The sequence below is a fragment of the Geotrypetes seraphini genome, chromosome 5 (assembly GCF_902459505.1).
Source record: "Geotrypetes seraphini chromosome 5, aGeoSer1.1, whole genome shotgun sequence".
NCBI classification, from domain to species: Eukaryota; Metazoa; Chordata; class Amphibia; order Gymnophiona; family Dermophiidae; genus Geotrypetes; species Geotrypetes seraphini.
In genome coordinates this window covers 90,409,619-90,435,515 of record NC_047088.1, presented here as the reverse complement: position 1 = coordinate 90,435,515, position 25,897 = coordinate 90,409,619, and the positions used below count along the sequence as shown (strand labels likewise).

Sequence of the window (25,897 nt, the reverse complement as noted above, 5' to 3'; positions counted from 1 at the left end):
GGATGCAGATGAAACTCCTGACATCTATCTTTTGAGGACATGAGGACTAAAAGCCTGATTCTCTATAGTGCGCCTACATTGTAGGCGTGTAGGTGTGCGGTTGACAATCAACTGCTAGATATGCATAGTAGAATCGTGCCTACAGTTTTATATATCGGCTTCAAGCACTATTCTTATCATGGTATTAGGGTATTCAGTATTAGTAAATAGCAGTAGGGAAAATATACTTTATAAACCCTATGAGTAACACCCTTCATCAATTTTTAGGATCCTCAGCAATACCACTCAGAGTTCAAATAGTCTCATTACTCCAAGCTTTATGTGTTAAATCTTCATCGGATCAACAGTGGTATTTTAAATAAAGATAGATTGATTTTTAAATATATTTTAAATTTTTTAAATATTTAAATAAATATCTCATTTAATAATTATGACTATGTTCATTTGTACTTAGCTTTGTACTTGTGGTCTAGACCATTGATGGCCCATTGGTCTGACCCAGTAAGGCTACTCTCATGTTCTTATGTTCTTAATGGGACACGCATGTTTTATAAAATACATGGATATGTATGAAAAGTAAGTTAGTAAATCTTTGTGTTCCAAACATTAGGCATAAGTGTGTGCATGCACTTTTGTAGAGTAATTTTGAAAAGGAAGAAACCAGCTTTCTTATAAAACTGGTATAATTTAAACACATGCAGAGACATAATAAAAAAAAAAGTCTATGTCCCCTTTAGGCCTAACTTTCCAAAATTTTTGTGAATCTCACTAAAATCTTTAAGACTAGGCTATCACACAAGTCTATAACCACTTAAATAAGTAATTCAGAGAGAAACCAGGGGTCTCAAGTGCTCACAGTCAGAAGCCCGATGTTTTTTTTCAAAGCTGGTGACTTATTTGGTGAGCTATCATCGGTCCCGTATGCTCTCTATAACATTATTTTATAGTTATTTTTATAGTTATTTTTATATATTATTTTTTTATGCTTTTATTCTTTATTTAGCACAACTAAAATTCTAATGCATTACTCTTCCATTTTAATTGAAATTACTTAGCTTTCATATTCTTTGGCTGAAAATACTTTATTTCAATTTTCTTCTCAACGACGGAAGATCTCCGTTTCGCTCCTATTCATTAAACAAGAGCTTCATCAGGATAAGCGCCAAAGGCAGCACTACGAATAAAGCATAAAAACTTATATTTTAAAAAGATACTAGCGTACTCAGTCAAACTATAAAGCACTAAATACTTGTGCTAAACAGGGCTCCAAGACACTACTAATGGGTAAACTTTTCAGTATTCTAGAATCTTATAACTCTAAATATTTCCAAAACCTTCCTGTTAAGGATTTTTTGTAACCTACATACCATAACTAGTTACACGGCTCTAAACCTGAACTGGATATAGACCTTGCCAATACGGGCAGCAAGAAAAGAAAAAGTAATTCACCCGGCGTACCTGTTAACACCACCGGAGCTGCAAAGATATATTAGCTGATGTAATGAAGAGTCTGCTCCTTACAAAGACCCAAACAGCTTAATGAGTCAAGGAACAACTCAAAGCCATATTGCGTGGCTTTAAACTATTGAAGAGCGTCTGACGTCACTTCCGGATAGCAACTAACCGGCATCAGTCAAACCGACACCCCCACACACACACACCCCCACGTATCCGCGTATTACATTAATTAGCAATCCTGAATTTAGACACTACCGAAAGAAAATGCATTAAGCACAGCCTCATGGTAAAAGATTTACTAAATAAATTACATATTTCCTAAACTGAACCAAGCCTTATAAAGTTGTAACCAGATCAAAAAAAGACCTGCCAATTAATAGCCACATTCAGACCCTGAGGTTGTAAGCTATGTAAGCGGTCAATCCACCTCTGTTCAGTTTGTAACAACTTTTTCCCTCTATCCCCTCCCCTTACAGATGCCATAACTTTATCAATAACCATACATTTAAGTTGGTCAAATGAGTGTTTATATTCCATACAATGCGCTACTAGCGGAGCTTCTTTTCCCTTTTGGCCTAAGCCATTAAACGCTGAAATTAGCAGCAGGGAAAATGTCCATTCTCAAAAAAAATGTCCAAAATGAGTTTTTTTTTTCAGAATGGCCTACCTCTACTTTCAGCAGTTTAATCACCCAGACCACCACTACATCTAACCTTAAAACAACCTAAAAATTGCCCAAGTCCCAAACACCCATAACAAGACCTTTTAGGCGAAAGAGGGGCCAGTCTTTCGCCTAAAAGCTGGATTCTGTAACCGGTGTCTGTGAAAAACAACACCGGTTACAGAATCCACCCCCCCCCCCCCCGCAACAATTGCGGCAGAAGAGATGCCTAATCTCTCCTTCCGCGATCGCGATCTCCCCCCTAACTGCTGCAAACCGCGGGAGAGATGCCCAACCTCTCCTGCCAGCACTCCAACCCTCCCAACAATACCAGCAGGAGGGAGCCCAAGCCCTCCTGCCGAGGCGTAAGCCCCCAAACCTCTCGACAATACCGGCAGGAGGGATCCCAAGCCTTTCTGCTGGAAGGTGACCCCACCCCCCCTCAAATACGGGCAGGAGGGATCCCAGGCTTCCTGCCCACAGCGCACTACCCATGACCCTTCCCGATCGACACCCCCCCCCCGAACACCCAATCATCCCTGAACCCCGGAATGGCCCCCCTAATCCTGACAACCCCAACACCCTCAACCACCGACAACCCCCCCCAACTTACTTGGACAGATGGACGAATCCCAAGCCCAGCAAGGCCAGCAGGCATGCCATCCTCTGAATGGCAGGCCTAGGGCCTGATTAGGACAGGTGCCTAAGACCCTGCCCATAGGACAGGCCTTAGGCGCCTGGGCCAACCATAATTATCCCAGTTGCCTTATGCTCCTCCTGTGGGTGGGGCCTTAGGCACATGGGACCAACCCAGCCCATGTGCCCAAGGTCCTGCCCACAGGAGGGGCCCAAGGCAACTGGGCTATTTCCTCTCCTATGGGTGGGGCCTTAGGCGCCTGGCCCAATCAGGCCCTAGGCCCACCATTCGGAGGATGGAGGGCCTGCCAGCCGGTCGGGGTTGGGACCTATCCGGCCGGCCAACCTTAAAGTAAGTTGAGGAGGGTGTCGGGGTTGGGGGGTCAGAGGGTATTGGGGTTAGGGGGAGTTTGTGGGCAATCGGAGGTTTGGGGGTCGATCAGGGGGGTCATGGAGGGTTGCGCCATGGGCAGGAGGGCCTGGGATCCCTCCTGCCCATATTTGAGGTGGGTTGCCTTCCAGCAAGAGGGCTTGGGCTCCCTCCTGCCGGTTTGTCGAGGGGTTCAGGGGCCTGTGCCTCAGTAGGAGGGCTTGGGCTCCCTCCTGCCGGTATTGTCAAGGGGTTTGGGGGATTGTGCTTCAGCAGGAGGGCTTGGGATCCCTCCTGCTGGTATTGTTGGGAGGGTTGGGATGCCAGCAGGAGAGATTGGGCATCTCTCCTGCCGTGGTTCGCAGCAGTTTGGGGGGATCGCGATCATGGCAGGAGAGATTAGGCATCTCTCCTGCCATGATCGTTGTATGTGTGTTTGTGGGGGGGGGCAGGTTGCCAGGCTGCTGAGCTGATCGCGGCAGCCGCGATCAGCTCAGTGGCCCCTATTCAGAACTTATAACTGTTTTGACTTGGTCTAAGTCAAAATGTATAAGTCCCAACTGGGTAACCTTGTTAAACTTTTGGTTATACTTGCTGAATGACTATTGGTGTACGACTAAGTCTAGGTCGGCCCACCTCCTGCCCTTTCCCTTCCTCTAAAAATGCCTCTTTAGCTCTAGGTGTTTAGAGGCTGGGTAAAGGCCTAAGCTGGTTTTAGATACGTCTAAAACCAGCTTTGATTATCGGTACTTGGACGATCTGGTTTTTTGATCGTTCAAGTACCGATTTAGGCCACATTTTGAACATTTTTTTAAATTATTATGAGCCCCATATCCTCCCCAGGTATTGCTTATGGAACTGCCATTTTTTAAAAAGAAAAAGCATGGAAAATTGTATAAAAGTAGAATTTAACCTTTTTATGTTTCTGTTTCTTCAGATCAGCTATGGCTCAACAGATCCAAACTTCAATGACAGGATTCAATTTCCAGCTTTCTACCGGACCATTCCAAATGAGCTTTCTCAAAACGCTGGTGTTGTTCAATTACTGAAACATTTTGGTTGGAATTGGGTTGGAATTATTGTATCAGATGATGACACCAGTGTAAGAGGTAGTGAAGAACTGAAGAAAAAGATAATCAGCAATGGCATCTGCATTGAATTTTTAGAAATATTTCCTAGCATAAGTGGATACTATGAGGACAAGTTTAACAGCATTTTAAAAACTGTTGAGAATTCATCAGCAAAAGTGGTGATTATCTACAGCAGTTCATCTGCCTTTGAACTAATTTTATTTGATATCTCTTTTTCAGTAAATAAGGTTTGGATTACCTCAGTCACCTTGGCGGATGCTCCAGATATGCATTATTGGATATCATCAATTTTTATTCCATTTAATGGCACTTTAGCATTTTCTGTCCACAGAGGCGAAATTCCTGGTTTGAAAGATTTTATCTATAGTATAAAACCTTCCAAGAATCCAAATGATGAGTTACTTAAATCTCTCTGGGAGATTCATTTTCATTGTGTCTTACCAAATGCTAATGGGACTTTTCCCATTAAATTACTATTCACAAATTGCATAGGGAATGAAACATTTGAAAGTCTTAGTCTGAAAATACTTGATGTCTACAATTTTCGATACACCTATAATGTTTACACTGCTGTGTATGCGTTTGCTTATGCTTTGCATGAGATGTATTCTCATAAAATCCAAATTGGTCAGCTTGTAGATAGAACACCTCCAACAAAAGATTTTCAACCATGGCAGGTAAATGATTTTAAATTACTGATTAACAGAGCTACTATTTCTTCCACTACCCATCACATATAAACTTTTCTTGATGTCACAGTTGTTTTGTTTGACTTTATTTTTATTAAAATTTCAAAATTACATTTAAGCATACAAACTTGAAAATATGAAAATAGAAATAACAAAACAGGAAATAAAGGACCAAACCTCACTAAGGGGCATTTTTCTTGTGATGGTTCCTCCTTATGGACCCTTTTACTAAAGCTTCGGAAATAGTGACCTTAGCGCACCCCTTGTGTGGGTCTTCCCGGGCACTAAGGTCACTTTTGCTGTGGACAGAAAATGGCTGATTTTCCTATCTTCCAAATTAATGGCCACACACTCATTTTGCCATTAGCGCACGGCCATTAAAAAAACACTTGAGCCCTAAAACCACCTGTTTTGTAGGTAGTAAGGATGTCTATGCTAACCCCACACTAATCAATTAGCGTTCAGCAATGCCTCATGTGTTAAATGATTAGCACTGTCACACCCATTCTCCACAAGCAAACACGTTACCTTCCCACAAAATAAAAACTTTTTTTTTAGTACGCAGTGAGCACAAACAAATTGGACCCCATTGTCCATCCTGCGGCAAGCCTTTTTAATGTGTGGTAAACACATAGGTCCTGATTCTAGGAACAGCGCTGTAAGTTAGGCGGCGGTAGCCATCCCACCTCCGCCTAAAATAATTGTTTTAATTGGTGATAAACAGTGCGGTAATTGACCTTATCATTTAAAACCAATTAAAAACCGACTAAAAGAAATGTAGGTGTCCATCTACAGAGACACATTACAATGCCTAATGCCACTGTAGGCATGGCTAACACTGGATATGGCATTAGGCTCATACAGCGCCCCTCTGTAGCTGCAATTCATGTGAAAGGAAGGCATAAGAAATGTAGGCCTTGAAAACCCTGGCTTACATTTCCAACGCCTACCTTTCACAAAGCCACGTTTCTAGAAACAGTGCCGTTGTGTACTTGACACACGATTGGCAGCCATTTTATATACAGCTGTAGCTGGTGCCATTTATAGAATCCAGTCCTCACTGCAGTTTAGTCAAATGACCCCTTAGAGCAATTAGAAAGTTTTGTTGACTTATTGGCTTTTGGACTCTTGGTGCATATATTGATTATGTCCTGTGTCAACTATTGTAGAGTATTGTTTTCTCTGGCTGTACCAAGGCTTCAATTAGTTCAGAATACAGCAGCAAAGTTGGTCTATTCTTTGCCTAGATTTGAACATATTACTCCTGTATTACCGGAATTGCACTGACACCTGGTAGAAGCTGGAGTCCAGTTCAAATTGTGTATTAATATGTTTTAAAATATTATAAGGAGAAGCCCCACTTTATATGACTGATGTTTTTTTTAATATATATTTTTTATTTATTTTAAAACTTTCAATAAGTGCAATATAAGATAAAAACATTTTACACTTTAAGATCACTTAACATTCTATCAGAAACTAATTCAAATCAAATATCCCACCCCCCCAAAAAAACCCAACAATTATCTTTATTTATAAGAAAACAATAAAGACAAAAATTATCCCCCTCCCCCCCATCTTGCATCAAGGTATGTACTGGATCCTCCCGGAGCTCATCTGCCTGATTGGTTATGGCTGGAATGGCAACTCATGTCTCCTCTGAGATTATAACTCCTTCAAAAATATCTTGTGCACCGCACTCAATTACCACAATATATATAGGCTGCTGCTCGAGCCACAGTTCTTTACATCTCATTCAAAAAGTTTCTGATAACTTTAATAATAAAAGAATATTATTATGGAACTGAAGCGCTCACAGTTGTACTGCCATTAGAACACATCTCGGCGTATAACTTTAATGTGAGCTATCATCGGCCCTCTGAGATTATGTCATATTTTGAGTCTCAAAATTCCTAGGTTATATAAGGACAATGGAATTTTAGTAGATACCTGGAAGACATTAAAATTTATTGATAATTTAACACCTATTCCAATTCATAAGTCAAATTGTCAATCCCTTTGACTGAACTCCAAGATTTATATGACTGATTTTAATTGTTCTTCAGCAAGTAGTAATCCTTATGGATTGTGTGATTCATTGGTATTGTGTTAGCCTTAAGATAACAACATAAAAAAAGTATTTATATATCAGAATATCTTTCGGTTCGATGCGGTTCACAAATGAGTGAAAATTGAACATATCAGTTAACTTAGGGCTCCTTTTTCGAAAGGGCGTTAGCCTTAACGTGCAGAATAGCGCACGCTAAAATGCCATGCGCGCTAGCCGCTACCGCCTCCTCTTGAGCAGGCAGTAGTTTTTCAGCTAGCACGTGCTATAGCGCACGCTAATTCAGTGCATAAGCTAAAAATGCTAGCGCTCCTTCATAAAAGGAGCCCTTAATCTTATAAACTCATATTACTCTACAATAAATTTAGAATACAAATAAATTTTCAACAACTTTCTGAAGTGCATATAAGATACTGAGGCTCAAACCAAAGGTCGGAACTCGGAATCCCAATGGGCAGACTGATAGGAAATCTTCCAATCTACATATCTTTTATACAAGTAACCCTTTACAGAAGTAAAAACAAAAAAAATGAAGGAGCGCAAGGAGCGACCTGATGTAGTAAACAAAACCTAATTGGTTAAATAATTTGATACTAACCATGCAAAACTTTATAGAAAATACAGCTGAACTTAAATAGCACTCTGGCCTCAACAGGATGTCAGCACAATCTCTGATAGTACAGGGTCACATGATCTAATTTTTCAACTTAAGGTTTTTATTGCCGACTGCTACGATAAACATAACATAACCATGAGTTCTAATCTAATCTAATCTAATCCTTAGGTTTGTATACCGCATCATCTCTACGTTCATAGAGCTCGACGCGGTTTACAGTAGGAGAAATAGGAAGGAACTACAACAGAGGGTTAGAGGTAGAAGTGTGAAGAAAATTTAGAGGACTTGGGATGCCAAGATATAAGAGTTTCCTTGATTCCTATGTTGGAGGGAGACTTACATTTTTTGAGAAAAGCCAGGTTTTCAGATGTTTGCGGAAAACTTGGAGAGAGCTCAAGTTCCGAAGAGGGGAGGTAAGGTTGTTTCAGGGCTCAGTGATTTTGAAGTGAAGGGAGGTCCCTAGCTTTCCTGTGTGGGAAATGCCTTTTAGCGAGGGGAAGGATAGTTTTAATTTGTGGGAGGATCTGGTGGTATTAAGGTTTGAGGAATTCCAAGAAAGAGGGATAAAGGGAGGGAGGATACCATATAGGATTTTGAAAGTTAAACAGGCGCATTTATAGTGGACCCTGGCGATTATCGGAAGCCAGTGGAGCTTGGCCAGGAGTGGGGAGACATGGTCAAATTTACTTTTAGCGAAGATGAGCTTGGCCGCGGCATTCTGAGTTCTACGTGGTTTACAAAAGATTATAAACTAAAAACAATTTAAGAATGACAAAAAGAAATTATTTGACCAAGTATTTTGAAAAGAGATAAGATTTCAGTTGAGTTCTGAAATATTTATAACAGCAAGCTCCAAGCAATAACAATCGAAATTCTCTGTCGTGTGAAGCTGCTTGGAATGCTAAAGTATGGTCCAGAAATTTCTTACTTTTACAGTCCTGTATTGACAGGATGGTGAATAGGGCATGAGACTTTCTACTATTTTTATATGATGCTAGAGAGAATCTATTAACCATATAAGACGGAGAGGTACCATACATAGCCTTATAGCAAAAGCAACCCAACTTAAACAAAACACGAGCCTCCATTGGCAGCCAAAGCAATTCACAATAAAATGGAGTCACATGATCATATTTTTTTAAGACCGTAGATCATTCTAACCGCTGTATTCTGAATCAGTATGAGTCAAACCATGTCTTTCTTGGGAATTGTTAAATACACAATATTACAATAATCCAAAAGACTCAATAATAAAGATTGTACTAGGAGTTTAAAAGCAGAAAACTAAAAAAAAAAGGTTTAATGGTGCGCAGCTCCTATGCTCATAGAATTCCGATGAGTGTCAGAGCTTTTACCACAGTGGACTGCAATAATAAACCCTTATGCAGCTTGATGAAAGGGGGCCTAAGTGCACAGCTGTATTTTGAATAATCCATAATTTATGGAAATGTCATCTTATTAACCCTCACTTTTACTAAGCCTGATGGCATAGGCCAATGCGGTAGGTGCTCCAACGCTCATAAGTATTAAATGGGCATCAGAGCATTTGTCCTGTGGTTTTGAAAAAGAGGCCCTAAATTTTTATGACATCTTCATTGCCCTTTTAGGCTGCAGTTGTATGGAATTCTTTGCCTTTATCTATTAGAAGTTTAGAAACATTTTTATTTAGAAAATTTCTGCTGGCATAATGATTAGCAAATTGTTTTAAAGGAGTTATAGAGGGCCTGAGGAATTAACCAAGGGCCAGTAACATTGGCTTTACTGCAGGAGGATTGGTAATGTATTTTTTGTGAGGGAACGTAGATATGGATCAATAAGAGATCAATCTACCTGCTTTAAATATCAGCAGAAGTAGAAAAACAACTGCTTTTACATACAAGCAGCAGCGAGACCTACCGCAACCACCAAGAGCCCACAGACCCGATCCTGCCAGGAATGTGAACTCCTCCCCCTGCAGTCCATTGGAGAGATCAATCTACCTGCTTTTAAATATCAGCAGCAGTGGAGATCAACTGCTTTTACACCTAAGCAGCAACGAGACCAGCCACAACCACCGAGAGCACACAGACCCGATCCTACCAAGAGTGTGAACTCTTCCCCCCCATGCAATCCGCTAAGAAGATCGATGTCGGCTCCGGGCGGCTTTCCCGCAGAGAAGAGAATCCTGCATTCACCGTGGGCCTCAACTGGGGCAGCCTCCTTGGAGCGGCTGGGGCACGGGCAGTGTGTCTGGGAGGAAATGCATGGATGGGAGAACATCGCAGGGGAGGAGACATAGGCATCCTGGGACTGTCGGCCAAGTCTCTTCCCTGAAGAAGCCCTTTCTGGAAACGTCAATCGCTCCTCCTAAACTTACTTGCTCCACTTCATCACTGACGCTGAAACCGTGGATTGAAGACAAAGTTTTATTTTATTTTTCTTTCCAGCTTATGATTTATCTTTAATCTTATCTATTGTTTTGCCTTTTGTCTTTGTTTTGTTCTATTTCTATCATTTAAATTTCTCCAGAATTCTACTGTTCAACGGCTCCCCCTTCTGCTTCTATTCCTTTCTCTCCTCTCTTCTACCTTCCAAAGTATTTAGATCAATGCTGTCTTATTAAAATGTTTATTTTATTTTTATTTTTCCTCTAACTCTACTTTTCACTTCTCTATTACCCTCCAGGTACTTTAGTTAGATTGTGAGCCTTCGGGACAGTAAGGGAATTTTTCAAGTACCTTTCTTATTTCTAATCTTAATGTATATTTTCTGTAAACCGCTTAGAACCTAACGGATGTAGCGGTATATAAGAAATAAATTACATTACATTACATATGGAATTTTAAAAAACATGTTAAGAAGTGGATTGGGAATAGTTAATAGAGAGTAGGAGGGGAGAAGGAGATAAAAAAGAGGGGGTGGTAACATAGTAACATAGTAGATGACAGCAGATAAAGACCGTTGTTGGGTTTTATTTTTTCTCCTTAGCTATTTCTGGGCAAGAATCCAAAGCTATGCCCGGGACTGTCAAAGCCCACTCCAGCCCATCTACACCATCCCAGCTACTGAAGCCCTCCCCAGCCCATCCTCCACCAAACGGCCACATACAGACACAGACCGTGCAAGTCTGCCCAGTACTGGCCTTAGTTCATCCCACATCTTTTTGAACTCCACCACCTCTCTCGGGAGTGAATTCCAGGTATCCACCACCCTCTCCATAAAGAAGAATTTCCTTACATTGCTCCTGAGTCTACCATCCCTCAATCTCAAATCATGTCCTCTGATTTTACCATTTTCCTTTCTTTGGAAAATATTTTGTTCTACGTTAATACCTTTCAAGTATTTGAACATTTGAATCATATTTCCCCTATCCCTCCTTTCCTCTAAGGTATACATATTCAGGGTTTCCAGTCTCTCCTCATACATCTTTTGGCGCAAACCTCCTACCATTTTCGTCGCCCTCCTTTGGACCACTTCAAGTCTTTTTGTGTCCTTCGCCAGATATGGTCTCCAGAACTGAACAAATTACTCCAAGTGGGGCCTCACCAATGACCTGTACAGGGGCATCAACACCTTCTTTCTTCTACTGGTTACGCCTCTTTATATAGCCCAGCATCCTTCTGGCAGCATCCACCGCCTTGCCGCACTGTTTTTTCGCCTTTAGATCTTCGGACACTATCACCCCAAGGTCCCTTTCCACATCTGTGTATATCAGACTCGCACCTCACAGCATATACGGTTCCTTCCGATTATTGATTCCCAAATGCATTACTCTGCATTGAATTTTAGTTGCCAGATATTAGACCATTCCTCTAACTTTTGTAGATCCTTTTTCATGTTTTCCAATCCCTCCTCGGTGTCTACTCTGTTACAAATCTTGGTATCATCTGCATAAAGGCAAACCTTTTCTTCTAACCCTTCAGCAATGTCACTCACAAACATATTGAACAGCATCAGCCCAAGCACTGAGCCCTGACGGACTCCACTACTCACTTTTCCTTCCTCCGAGTGACTTCCATTAACCACTACCCTCTGGTGTCTGTCTGTCAATCAGTTTCTAATCCAGTTCACCATTTTTGGGTCCTAACTTCAGCCCTTCAAGTTTGTTCAAGAGTCTCCTATGAGGAACCGTGTCAAAGGCTTTGCTGAAATCTAAGTAAATGACATCTAGCATATGTCCTCGATCCAGTTCTTTGGTCACCCAATCAAAAAATTCAATCAGTGTTCATTTGACACAATTTACCTTTAGTAAAGCCATGCTGCCTCAGATCCTGTAACCCATTAGATTCTAGGAAGTTCACTATCCTTTCTTTCAGCAACACCCATTATTTTTCCAACCACCGAAGTGAGGCTTACCGTCCTGGAGCTTCATCTCTGTGACCATTTTTGTGAATAGGGACCACATCCGCTCTTCTCCAATCTCCAGGAATCACTCCCGTCTCCAGAGTTTTGTTGAACAAGTCTGTAATAGAACCCGCCAGAATCTCTCTGAGCTCCCTCAGTATCCTGGGATGGATCCCGTCCGATCCCATCGCTTTGTCCACCTTCAGTTTTTCAAGTTGTTCATAAACACTTTCCTCCTTGAACGGCACAAAATCTACTCCATTTTCTCATGTAACATTACCAGACAACCTCGGTCCTTCTCCAGGATTTTCTTCCGTGAACACAGAGCAGAATTATTTGTTTAGCACGTTTGCTTTTCCCTCATCACTCTCCACATCACTCTAGCATCTTTTAGTTTAGCAATTCCATTTTTCATCTTCCTCCTTTCACTGAAAAAAAATTTTGCCTCCCTTTTTTACATTTTTAGCCATTTGCTCTTCTGCCTGTGCTTTCACCAGACATATCTCTCTCTTGGCTTCTTTCAATTTCATCTGGTAGTCCTTTCTGCACTCCTCTTCTTGGGATATTTTATATTTCAGGAACACCAATTCTTTTGCCTTTATTTTCTCCGCCACTAGTATGGAGAACCATATTTCCTTTTTGTCTTGTGTCCATATACCCTTCCATGTCTAGCATTACCCCTCTGTGTCCATATACCACCCCCATGCAGATGCAACATTCCCCTTTTTGTCCCTGTTCCTATGCTCCCATCCATGCCCACCATCATCCCTCTTTTGTAAAATCTCCCTGTGTCCAGTTTCTCCCCTCTCTTACTTCTTTATACAGATGTGCCTCTTACATTCTCTCTTTCCTCCCTCTGCTATGTTCAATATTTCCCTCACTCTTCCTTCATCCCCTTAGTTCAGCTTTTCTCTTTCCCTTTCTTCATCCCTGCAGGTCCTGCACCTCTCTCCCTTCCCTTGGGTCCAACACCTCTAGTCCCTCCCTTCAGCACCCAGGTGTGGGTCTGGCACCTCTCCCTTCCCTCCAGCTCCACTCCACCCATCACATCGGCCCAGCACCTATTTCAAGTTTCAAGATTATTAAAAAATTTGTTATACCGCTTAATCAAATTTCTAGGTGGTGTACAGTAATAAAAGAATATCTTAAGAGAAACAAAACAAGTAGGAGTTAAAATACTATACAGAACCGGGTTAAGTTAGTAAACACAAACAAAAACATAAAATACTAACTGCATAGAATTAGAGAAGAAAGGTAGAACTACAATCTTTGAGAGAAAGCAAACTAGGGTAAGACAATAGGTGAGGGTAAAGGCTGTAATTGTTTTAGCCCTTAAAAGGACAGTTTTTATCCAAAAGCATCTTGGAATAAGAATGTTTTTAGTTTTGCTTTAAATTGCTTTATCATGGATTCGATCCGTAAGTGATTGGGCAGCGAATTCCAAAATGAGGGTACAGTGACAGCAAAGTTGTTGGATCTCAAAGTGTTAATTACTTTTAATGATGGTATAACAAGAAGATTCTGTGATGTAGAATGAAGAGATTTAATAGGATAATAAGGAATTAGGAGTTTATCGATATACTCTGGTTGATTGAGCGAGTTGTAAAAGTTAGTAAAATTTTATAGTTAATTCTATGTTCAACGGGTAGCCAATGTGCTTTGAGTAGAAGAGGAGAAACGTGGTCATATTTCTTTGCGCCATAAATGATCTTGATAGCAGTATTCTGCACTATCTGAAGGCGTCTTATTTCCTTTTTTGTAATGCTTTTATAAAGGGCATTACAATAATCTAGACATGAAATTGCCAAAGAGTGGATTAGTATATTCAGAGATGCTGGATGTAGTAGCTTAGAAAGAGAACGTATCATTCTAAGGCGATGGAAGCATTTCTGGACCAGACCAGACCAGATCCAGCAACTGTCTCCCTTCCCTTCAGCTCCAGCCAGTCCAGAAACCCAAGCAACTCCCTCCTCCCTTCACGGGTGCAATAGCAGCCCCCGCCCCTTTACACTCTCCCTCCCTCATGATCACAGGCGGCAAAAAAATTCCAAAATAACAAACCTACAATGCTCCTGGGTCGGTCCCTTTGTGCCTCCCGGGGTGGACCTACCAGCCTCTTAGAAGCTGCTCCGACTGAAACTTTCTTGCCGCCGAGTCCCTCCTTCCGATGTAACTTTCTGCCCTTTAAGCAGGAAGATTCTAAGAGGCTAATAGGCTCACCCCGGGAGCCATGAGGGATCTGACCCAGGAGCATCGCACATTTGTTGTTTTGGGGTTTTTTTGTTTTTTTTATTGTTGCTCACAATCGGGAGGGAGGGTGCAATGGTGAGGGACAGTTGGGCCCGTGATAGGGAGGAAGGGGAGCTGCTGGACTTATGAGGGGGTGGGGCTGCTGTTGCACCTGTGATCACGAGGGGGGCTGCTGACCGGGAGGGGTAGAAAGGGAGGCAACTCGCAGCAGATCCTTTACTATGGGGGCAAGGCCATTCACAAGGCCTTATCCCCGTACCTGCGGCAACCAGTTGATTTTTTCCCCCCATTCCTGTGGGTTACCCGCAGCTACCTGTGGCTAGCCGTGGTTAACAGTCATCATGCCATTCTCTGGTTTAAAGTTGAATCCAATTTTTATTGTAAAATTAAACAAGCCAGATTAATACAGATCAATTCTGCACAGTCAATATTAATAGAAAACCATGTCCTTTTCATACACACAGAACAGAGATATACCCTCACCCAATATAGAATAAGTAATCACAAACTAAAGATAGAAATATGTAGACAAAAGCTAAACTAAACAGCCAAGAAGCCAGACTCTGCATACAATGCAACACCTCAGAAACAGTAACACATGTCCCCTAAAATTGTGCAAGATATAAAGATAGCAGATGTAAATTTGAAAAAACTGACAAATAACAATCACTACTTTACAAATTAACAAACATAAATAAAACAAAAATGGAAAATAAGAAAACACAATTTTATTAAACTAGTCCATTTTTAAATTAGCTTTCAGAGGCCAAAACTTCATTCTATAGGTCAGTACAGTTTACTGCTGTTACAATATCCTGTCCTGACCTGGTTAGTAAAAAAATGTATTAAAATTAGTCTAATAAAAAGATTTCTTTATTTCCATTTTTTTATTTAAAACATTTATAAATAAGCTACAAAAAAGTAACAAAATAAATCTTTTTTCTACATTTTGTAATTCTGCTTTAATCATCCTCTTTACTCTCTTCTTTCCATCCTGCATCTGTCCTCTCTCTACCTTCCATGCATCTGCCCTCTCTCCCTCTGCTCCTGCAATCCACTGTCCCCATCCCTCCTCCTGTAGCCTTGCCTCTCCTTCTGTTGAGCTTTTCTCCCTCTATTCCCTATCTCCTCCTACACCCCTCATCCCAGGGCTAGCATCTCTCTTTTTTTCTCTCCATCTATGAATTTAGCATCTTTCCCAATCTTCTCTCCTCATTTCTCTCTCTCTCTCTCTTCCCTCTGCTCTTCCAGCTCCCCTGTCCCGCATTTCTCTTTTCCTCTCGAGACTACAATGGGAACTCATGGCAGCCATTTTAATGACGGCTCTGCATGGGGCAGGAGCGTAGGATGTCGATCCTGCCCTGTGTCACCGCTAGACCACCAGGTACGGTCTGGGGAAGATCCGATGCAGAGTTTTGTTTAAAAAAAAAAATCACGACTAACTGAATCCGCGAGTACTGAAACTGCGGATTCGGAGGGGTTACTGTAGTTCAATAAAAGGTATCAACTTATTTTCCATTTTTTGTTTTCCATTATTTAATTTTAAAGTGCGTTATGTTGCTACCATAAATTCATCCTAAATTAAAGATAAAATTATTTTATCACCACTACAGAGATACATTTATGACAAAACTTTTTGAGTGTATACATTAATTGAATATTTTACTTTGATCCTTTAGCTTCAACATTACCTCAAAAATCTTCATTTTCAAACAATTTCCAATGACAAGATTTCCTTTGACAATAAGGGAGATTCAGTAGGTCGATTTGACATTTTAAGCTGGATTGTATTTCCTAATAGGAGTCTTGCTACTATCCCGATCGGAAGTTATGATCCTGCTGCTCCTGAAGACCAGCAGCTTCTCATCCATGATAACACCATTCTTTGGCATCCAACATACACAACAGTAAGTGCAAGAAATTGCTTTTTATGTATTTCTTTCTCTCATTGGTTATACTTGGATGAAGGAAACTCTCTCCTTTGATACAGTATAGTAAAAAAAAATATATATATATTAATGTAATTTGATCCCTCAACTATAGGATAAGCTGTATTATAGAAAAGCATTAGTGTCATATCTATAGCCCCCCTTATTAACTTATTACTTATTAACAGTATTGAAATTAAAATGAGAAAGCTATAATACATAGTAAAAGAGACATACCGGTAATACTAATAAGCACAAATCAGAACATTCAAATAACATAGGCCCCCTTTTATCAATCTGCGATAGAGCGTTTTAGTATGGGCCAATGAGGTAAATACTCCAACGCTCTTAGGAATTGAATGAGCATCAGAGCATTTACCTTGCCAGCCTGCGCTAAAACACTCTATCACAGCTTGATAAAAGGGGACCTATGTTGTTTGAATGTTCTGAGTTGCGCTTATTAGATGCTGCTGCAAAAGAATTATGTTTCTCTTTTACTATTCATTATATCTCTCTCATTTGAATTTCAGTTAATACCATAAGTTAATACCATAAGTATATTTTTGAACTGTTTCACATAGTCCTATTATTAAGTCTCAGTTTACTGATGTTAACTTTACCTCATTCATTGTATTTATATATATACAGTAAAATCTTGGTTTGCAAGCATAATTCATTCCGGAAGCATGCTTGTAATCCAAAGCACTTGTGTATCAAAGCAAATTCCCCATAGGAAATAATGGAAACTCAGACGATTCGTTCCACAACCCAAAAACTTTAATACAAAATACAGTACTGCATGTAAGATATGCCCGCTTAAGTCACTCCTATGATGTGGCTAGTTGTACAGCGCTTATGATGTGAGTACTTTTACAGAGCGTAAGAAGTGTGTACTTGTACTATGTGTATGTTGTGTGCCCTTGAACTGGAGGTAAATTGAGCGTGAAGCTGTCTTACATTCAGCCACACTCAGTGATGCGCTCAGTGATACGACACGCGTATATTGTGTGTACTTGACGTGATGCGAGTATACGTGCTCGTACTGTAAGACAACGCTTGTTTATCAAGTTAAAATTTAATAAAATGTTTTGCTCGTCTTGCAAAACACTCGCACACCAAGTTATTCGCAATCCAAGGTTTTACTGTACTCAATATCAATAGGCTCACCTTTATCCACAAGTTTATTCACTCCTTCAAAGATATGTAGTAGATTGATGAAGCACTTACTGCCATCTTAGTAAAAGTGTCCCTTAATGTGTCTTAATCAACTTAGTGTGTGTTATTGTGCAGGTTAATGCTCAATAAATTCATTTTATGCACACTAACATTTTTTGTGTGTAAATTAATGAATGCACATTCCTAACATTTTAGAGAAATGAGACTATTAAAATACAGTATCTGGATTTTCAAAAGCATTTGACAAAGTACCTCTTGAATGATGCCTGAGGAAATAAAAAAAGTCATGAGATAGGAAGTAATGTCCAATCATGGTTAAAAGTTGGCAAATAGAGAATAGGGTAAAATGGGCAGTAAATAGTGGGGCTCCTCAGGAGTCTCTGCTATTTAACATATTTATAAATGATCTAGAGATGGGAATAACTAGTGAGGTAATTAAATTTGCTGATGATACAGTTATTCAAAGCTGTTAAGGTTAACACTTTCTTATGCTATATCTAAAAAGATAGAAAACAAAAATATAAATTAAAGATTAAAATAGACTAACAGATAAGAAAATATAAGAAAGACATGAAAGATATCCTAGCTGAATTAATGAGGATTGCAGCCTGGTTGGGTTAAGTTACCCGATCGGCAGTCTGAAGATCCTTTATACTCAACATACCTCCTTTGCTATGAGGGCTATGTAATGTGCTATGCTGTAACACGGGGGAGGGGGGGAACTCGGCTATATATTATGCCTTGTTTGGAAACTAAGAGAACATTTTGAACAATGTTGGATATGAACTTTTCAGGCAAACACCGGTGAAAACTTTCAAGAATTTTGCTGGTCTTTTGAGCCTTAATCTTGAGATGTTGATAGCACTGTAATTTCACTTGCACTGTGTGATAATTGTATTGTTTGAATAACACTTCATTAATATGATTTGTGCACATATGTAGGTATGTGATGGTGCACAGCGGGGCTTGAAAAATAACCTGCCTATAATTTGTTAAGCCAGGAGCACTGGTCCACCAGAGCAACCTAGCTTTGACTATTACACTGAAGCTACATTATATATATTCATAAAAAATTTTATATTTATATATAACATCAGTGCTACCCACCTCTCTTGATTTATATCTGGGGATTTTTTGTTTGTTATTATCTGTGATATTCCTCTCTGGGTTTTTTGCAATTGTATAACGCCAGAAGTGGCATTAGGCACCTATGGAGGTGCAATTCACATCAAAGGTAGGTGCCAGAAATGTAGGCCTTGAAAGCCCTGGCTGACATTTCCAGTGCCTACCTTTTCCAGAGGCGTGATTCTCTAAATGATGGCCATTGCGTGACCGACACGCAATTGGCGGCCTCTTTTAAGGCAGCTGCCAACAATGGTGCTGTTTAGAGAATCTGGGCCTCACTGCCCCTATTCACATTAAGTAACTAGCAACAGATTTCTACCACACTGGCTGTTTTAAAGCACAATTTAGATGGTGGTGAGTCCATACTAATATATAAGGCACCTGAAAGTTAGTTATCAGAATCCTATGTACTATCTTGGTGAAACAAATGAATTCAAAATGATTTACACCTGATAAAATACAATAAAAAAAAAATCAGAATAAAATTATAAGCAGGGAAGAAAGTAGGATCCATTAATAATCAAGCCCCCAAAGGATTCCCTGTCTCCCCTCCCCTAAATCATACAAAAATCCATACATATTCCATAAAACAAACCCACTGTTATTTCCCATTCAGTATCCACCAATTGGAAGAAAAAAGAAATGTTTTTAACCTCTTACAAAATCAGGTTGTTTTCTCAGTTCAAAGGATAAATTTTCCTTTTCTAAATCCTTACAGTGCTAAATGTTTTCAAGCTCCAGACTGCTCTTCTGAATCTTTGTAATACTGGAGTTTCAAAGTTTCCCATGTGACAAGATTTCTTTGGGACAAAAAATTTTATGCTGGCTTCTAAGTTTTTAATAGAAGATATATAAACAGACAAGATATTAAAAACCTCTATTATACAACAATGAATAAAAGAGTACCTGGCATGGCGGTGTTTTGCCAAGCGAGGGCTGTTTCAGGGGCAATACATGTACTGGTAAAACAAAAAATAAAGTTAGCATAATAAATCATAAAACCTAAATGATATAAAAAGACACAAATATCATACTCAAATTGTAATATATTGTATATACTTGAATATAAACGGATTTGAATATAAAGAGGGATTGCTGCTGCCCTGCCTCACCACTTGACAACCAAGGACCTAAGGTAGTACCGGGAGGGGAGGGAAGGAGAGGAGGTAGACTTATTAGCTGGTTGCATGGGCAAAGTTGTCCTAAGGAAGGGAGGGTTTGACAGCAGCTCTGGCTCCCCGCACCACTGGACTACCAGGGCAGTACTGGAGGCCTGCGGTAGGTGTGGGATGGGAGTTCGATCGAATATTAACTAAGACCCCCATTTTTGGGCCATATATATGACCCAAAAATCTCAATTTATATTCGAGTATATAAGATGCCCTAATAAAAACTTCTAAAAAAAAGTACATAAACCCACATACTAAAACTACTGTAAATCCCCAATATCGTATAGAGTAAGTGAAAATGTAAAAGTAATACACTCAAAAACATCAAAATGTGTATAGGGACCAGGCAAAGTACACTATCTACCCTTGTGGTGTTAGAGATTCACTTTACCCAAGGTTGTTAAGTGCTATTGACTAGTGCTTGAGTCCTAGCAACTTGATGAACATCATCAAGGTTTTGTGGCAAAACACAGAAGTAGATTGATCCTCCACCTCTAACACTGCCCATCTTCTGCTGCCCAGATGGGTGGTACACTGTTAGTCTGACATCTCTGCTGAAACCTATTAACTTTGGGAGGCCCTGCTGGTAGTGAAACTATTGATGGCATAGCTTTCAGCTTCTCAGATGTGTGTAAGCCCCATTGGCATGACAAGTGCATGTACCATGACAGGAGCCACCCAAGTGCAATAAAAATAGTGCAATAATTTAAAAAATTAAGAAAGTCAAAGCAATAAATAAACATTAAGCTTCAAAGCCACTCAGTAGAAATTATGAAAGGGCAGCATAGAATATTAAAGGTGCACTCACCAGGACCTCTTATCACCAGGGGGCTCTCTGCTTCAGCATGAATACTAGAATTAAAAGCTGTACCTGCAGGATCCAGCATAGTTTCAGATGAGGACTGTGAGGCTGTAAACATACCCCCAGGCCTCTTTTTGGTGTTCTTTGTAGATAAAGCAGACGTGGGCTGCTTTTGCTGGCCACGTGCTAGCTTTAAGTAAACCAGTGGGAAAGGTGTTTTGCATGTCTCCAGAGCCATCTGTTTCTCTTTTGTGCTGGCCGCGGGTGCCATTTTAATCTTCTCCAGCAGAAGTGGCAGGAATGGGCTTCCCTCCCCCAACATTACCTGACTTGGGCCCTAAGGGGGAGGAGCCATAGGTGAAGAGTGCTGTGTTGGAGATTTCCCTTCGCTAGAGGTGCAAAGTGCTATCAATGCCACCTTATCCATGAGGAAAATTTTCCCGGTCCTAGCAACTGCCAAACAATTGGACTGCTGGTTGCTGAGAAAAAAGCAAAAAAAAATTTTTTTTTAAATGCCGGCGGTCTTCGTTGTGCATATTGTTTCTTCCCTCTTTTTTTTTTAAAGAAAGAAAAGTACTATTTATTAAAGAAGATTAAAATTTACTTTGTGGATTTTTTTTTTAACCTGACTGAAGAAGCAAGGAGAGGGGAGAACTGCAACCTGAATCGGCACCGGTCAAAGAAAAAATTGACAGCTGAGGAGTGGAGCTCCAGAGGCAAAGTAGCCCGCACATGCTCAGTAGAAAAAAAATCTATTGAATCTAGGGGAGAGCACCAGCCTGCAGGCTCGGTCAGAGGACTTTACCAGCAAGTATGCCTGCATTTCCCCTGCTTGTCTCCAGAGGAAGGTGTGATATGATACAGACATTCAAATATCTGAAAGGTATTAATATACAAACAAACCTTTTCCAGTGGAGGGAAGGTGGTAGAACTAGAGGACATGAATTAGATTGCAAGGTGACCCAATTCAGGAATAACATAAGGAAGTACTTTTTCATGGAGAGGGTAGCAGATGCTGGAATGCCCTCCCATAGAAGGTAGTAGAGATGAAAATGGTAACGGAATTCAAAAAAGCATGGGATGAACACAAGGGATTCCTATATGGAAGGCATGGAGCCAAACAAGTTTAACAGTGATGAAAAAGCAACATCAGTAATTTAGAAGCTGGGCAGACTTCTATGGTCTGTGCTCTGAAAATATCAAGGACAAATCAAAATCAAACATGCATATGTAGTCTCACATCATACTTATGCTATGAATTTATCTTGTTGAGCAGACTGGTGGTCCATTTAGGACTTAATCTGCCATCATCTACTGTGTTACTATGTTAAGTTAAACTTATACAGATTTCTGAACTTGTCCTATCAAAAAAGCGCTGTGTCCAATGAATTGAGCAACAGGAATATAAATGTTGGGATTTCAATAAATTGATATGGATTCAATAAACATGTAGGGTAGTAGTTGCATGGAATACTCTCCTGGTGGAGACAAAGACTGTGTCTGAATTCAAGAAAGCATGGGACAGGCACATGGGATCTCTTAGGGAGAGGAAGAGATAGTGTATGCTGTGGATGGGCAGACTGAATGTGTTAATATTCAAAATGATTCAAGCAGCCAAGAGAGGCTCCTCACCATTTAAATCGTCTGTCCAGAGCTAAAAATAAATAAACAGGCATATTATGTAATTATTACAGAGGAAGATTTGGGGGGAGGTTTATTCATCAGTTGTATTTTATATTATCATGTATGTATTCTGTTTTGTTAATGATGATTCCTGTATGGTCAGTATTGTGTGTTTAAAAATTTTAATAAAATTCAAGTTAAAATTGTGTCAATGGATTAACAGCCTTACCAGATATCACCCACTTTACTATTCTGCTTTTTTCTTCTTAGACTCCCCGTTCTGTGTGCAGTGAGAGTTGCCCAGTAGGGTACAGGAAAGTTCCTATTAAAGGAAAGCCCATATGTTGCTATGAGTGCACCCAGTGTCCAGCAGGAGAAATTTCCAACAAGATTGGTGAGTTATTGCTTAAATTACTTCTTACCACTTATTTCATATCACTTCTAGTTCTAATGATCAAGCCCCTTTTCAGAGGCTCTTTGATTTTTTAAATCTCTCCCCTCAAACCTGCCCCGTTGCGTTTATCCTTACTTATTCAAACATTTGTAGCTCTTTCCCTCTTCCTTTTGAGACTGATTATTGTCTGCTTTCACTACTTTAAGAACAGACAAGCAGTGCTGCAAAGCATTTGAAACAAAAGATCTAAAACATTTCAAAGGCATGAACTTCAGATTTATCCTGACTTGTATTTCTATATCTTGGAAAAGAGAAGGAACTTCCTTCCTCTGATACAGTTACTCCAAGATAGAGACATTCTGTCTTGCTGAGAATTTCCGTCTGCATTAATCTTAAGCTGATTAATATGAACTACCATATCACGGAGTTGAAGGACTGTATGGACGGGCGGATGAGTTGAATGGTAGTAGCCCACCTAAACCATTACATTTGATTCAGAATTCAGAATGGAAAGAGTCTACATCCAAGCAACGGAAAATCTAGCCGAAAAACTACCGCCTGTTCAAGAGGAGGCGGTAGTGGCTAGCGTGCGCAACATTTTAGTGCATGTTAGGGCCCTAATGCGCCTTTATAAAAGGAGCCATTAGTCATCAACGATAAATAAATAGATATTGATAAGCCACCTTCAAAGAAAATATGGTTGAGAATTTTCATTGTGCTATAACACTGGCACTCATACATCTCCGCCTCTCAAACAATCAACTCAAAATAAGACATCTTTTGGCAAAGACTGACCACATATTTATTACTTTCAGTAACTCTTCAGCTGTTTCAGTACATTTTTTTCTTTGCACTGTAATAACACATAACATAACATCACTTTGCAGTTAGTCAGTTATAAACTAACAAACATTTATATAATTATTTATTTAACCCTCCATGACAGGACCTGTGGTAACATAAGATACTACCTTTTCCTACTTCCAAAGGTTCATGAACTATATCATAAGTATCTGTATACTGTATATGTAAACCACTTTGAATGTGTAACCACAAAAAGGAGATATACAAGTCCCAGTCCCTTTCCCTATTCTCTTAGCTTCATCCCCAAATGCTTGTTACAACCAGTGGCATAGTAAGAAGCCTTACAACAAAGAACTTAATGTTAAATTGTTATTTTATAGATCAATATAAATATGACACAAACCATTAAACAAATTAGAATGGTTAGTGGACTTTTAGTTCAAATCCTGTAGTATTTAAATTTTAAATTTAAACTGTGGGACAGGCCTCAGAACATGGAGTTAATCCTTCCCATATTTGGGACTTCAAAAAGAAGAAACCATCTTCTCTTGCACTCCTTTTAGCATCATAGGCTTGAGACCCACCTCCCTACCAACTAACTTAATTATTTAATTAATTTAATTAATTTTAATTTACTCTACTCCTTCCTTTAATTCCTTCAGCTTTAATCACAATTAAAACCTCCATTTTATTTGTGTAAGTGAGGTATACAAACACACACAAAACAAAGTTTAATATTTAAAAATATAATTTCTAGGTGGGGTTTATAAATTAGGGACTTGAAAGATAATGGGGTGAAGGTTTATTTACTGGGAAAGTTGAAGGATCATCTAAGACAGTGTTTCCAGAGTTGGCCCTGGATACCTGCATATGCATGAAAGAGATGTGTATATAATAGAGGTGGTATATGCAAACCAATTTCATGCATATTAATTGTGGATATCCTGAAAACCTGACTGGCAAGGGGGTACTCCATGACCAACTTTGGAAGCAATAATCTAGAACACTCAGGGCTCCTTTTACAAAGCCGTGCTAGTGGTTTAACACACGTAATAGCGCACACTAAACCGCCGGCCTCGCTAGCTGCTATCGCCTCCTCTTGAGCAGATGGTAGTTTTTCAGCCAGCGCGGGGGTTAGCGCATGATGAAAAGTCACGCACGTTAAACCCGCTAGCGCGGCTTTGTAAAAGGAGCCCTCAATGTTATTGCACCTGTCGTGCCTTCTTCCTCCCCTTCCCCCTTCCATCTCATCCCAAGCAAACTAGGATTCAAATCCCCTTTCTTTCAGATACACTTTTTGGGACTCTGGCCAAAACTTATATACATTTACTCACACACGGGTAATTTGAAGTTGTTATTCAAAACATTTAGAAAATTTTAAAGAATATGTTAAGACAACATTATTATGCTGATTTTAAAATATTTATTTTTCAACAGATATGGAAAGCTGTAAAAAATGTCCACAAGATCAATGGTCCAATGAAAAGAGAGATAAATGTATCCCAAGAATCATAGATTTCCTTTCCTATGAGGAGCCTTTGGGTGTGACTTTGGCTTCTATAGCTGTCTTCTTTTCTATAGTCACTTCTGGAGTGCTGGGAATATTTCTTAAATACAAGGACACACCAATAGTGAAAGCCAATAACCGAGAATTGAGCTACATTTTCCTACTTTCCCTGATATTATCCTTCCTGTGTTCTTTGATATTCATTGGTCGTCCTTCGAATGTGACCTGTCTTCTCCGACAAGTTGCTTTTGGAATTATTTTTGCAATTGCTGTTTCTTCTGTTCTAGCAAAAACCATCACGGTTGTCATTGCCTTTAATGCCACAAAACCTGGTAGCAACTTAAAGAAATGGATTGGGACAAGAGTATCTGGTTCTATAGTCTTGCTGTGTTCACTGGGTGAAGTTATGATATGCATTATTTGGCTGAGCCATTCTCCACCATTCCCTGACAAAGATGTACAGTCTGAAATTGGGAAGATGATATTACAGTGCAATGAAGGCTCTGTCATTGCATTCTACACTGTAGTTGGTTACATGGGATTTTTGGCTCTTTTGAGTTTCACTGTTGCTTTTTTAGCTAGGAAGTTACCTGACAGTTTCAATGAGACCCAATTGATCACTTTTAGCATGTTGGTGTTCTGCAGTGTTTGGGTGGCCTTTATCCCAGCATACCTGAGCACCAAGGGTAAATATATGGTGGCTGTAGAGATCTTCGCTATCCTGACTTCCAGTGCTGGACTGCTGGCCTGTATATTTATTCCCAAGTGCTATATTATTCTGCTGAGGCCTGATATCAACACAAAAGAGCATTTAATTGGGAAAAAGACAAACAACAAATTGTTCTAGAAACTATTTCTGCTAAATAATGGCTAGATGATGTTTCCACAAAATATAAAATTATAATTACAGATATCATCATTTAACCTTGAATAAAAAAACTGAAAGAGAAATATAATTTATGCTAAGAAACAATAGCCAATCAAAAGTACAGTACATGAAATATGATAATATAGCATTAATTTGTTAAAGCAAACACAAAGTTAATGGTTTAGAACATACAGTATGTAAACTAACCCCCTCTTTTACAAAACTTTAGCACCTGGTAGCTGTCCACTTACCCTATGAGCGTCGGAGCTGTTACCGCCATGGCTGGCACTAAAAACTGCGCTACGGTTTTGTAAAAGGGGGGGAGGGTAAATGTAGTAA

General features: G+C 39.8%; 1 protein-coding gene across 1 annotated transcript in view; it reads left to right on the top strand.

Annotated features, from left to right (window-relative positions):
• LOC117360362 (vomeronasal type-2 receptor 26-like) overlaps positions 1 to 25,537 on the top strand; it is a 48,409-nt gene extending 22,872 nt beyond the window's left edge. The window contains exons 4-7 of the mRNA XM_033944060.1: positions 4,063 to 4,893; positions 15,842 to 16,069; positions 22,256 to 22,379; positions 24,621 to 25,537. Coding sequence (XP_033799951.1) covers positions 4,063 to 4,893; positions 15,842 to 16,069; positions 22,256 to 22,379; positions 24,621 to 25,537 — 2,100 coding nt within the window. The remainder of the gene's footprint in view (positions 1 to 4,062; positions 4,894 to 15,841; positions 16,070 to 22,255; positions 22,380 to 24,620) is intronic.
• The last annotated feature ends 360 nt before the right edge of the window (positions 25,538 to 25,897 follow it).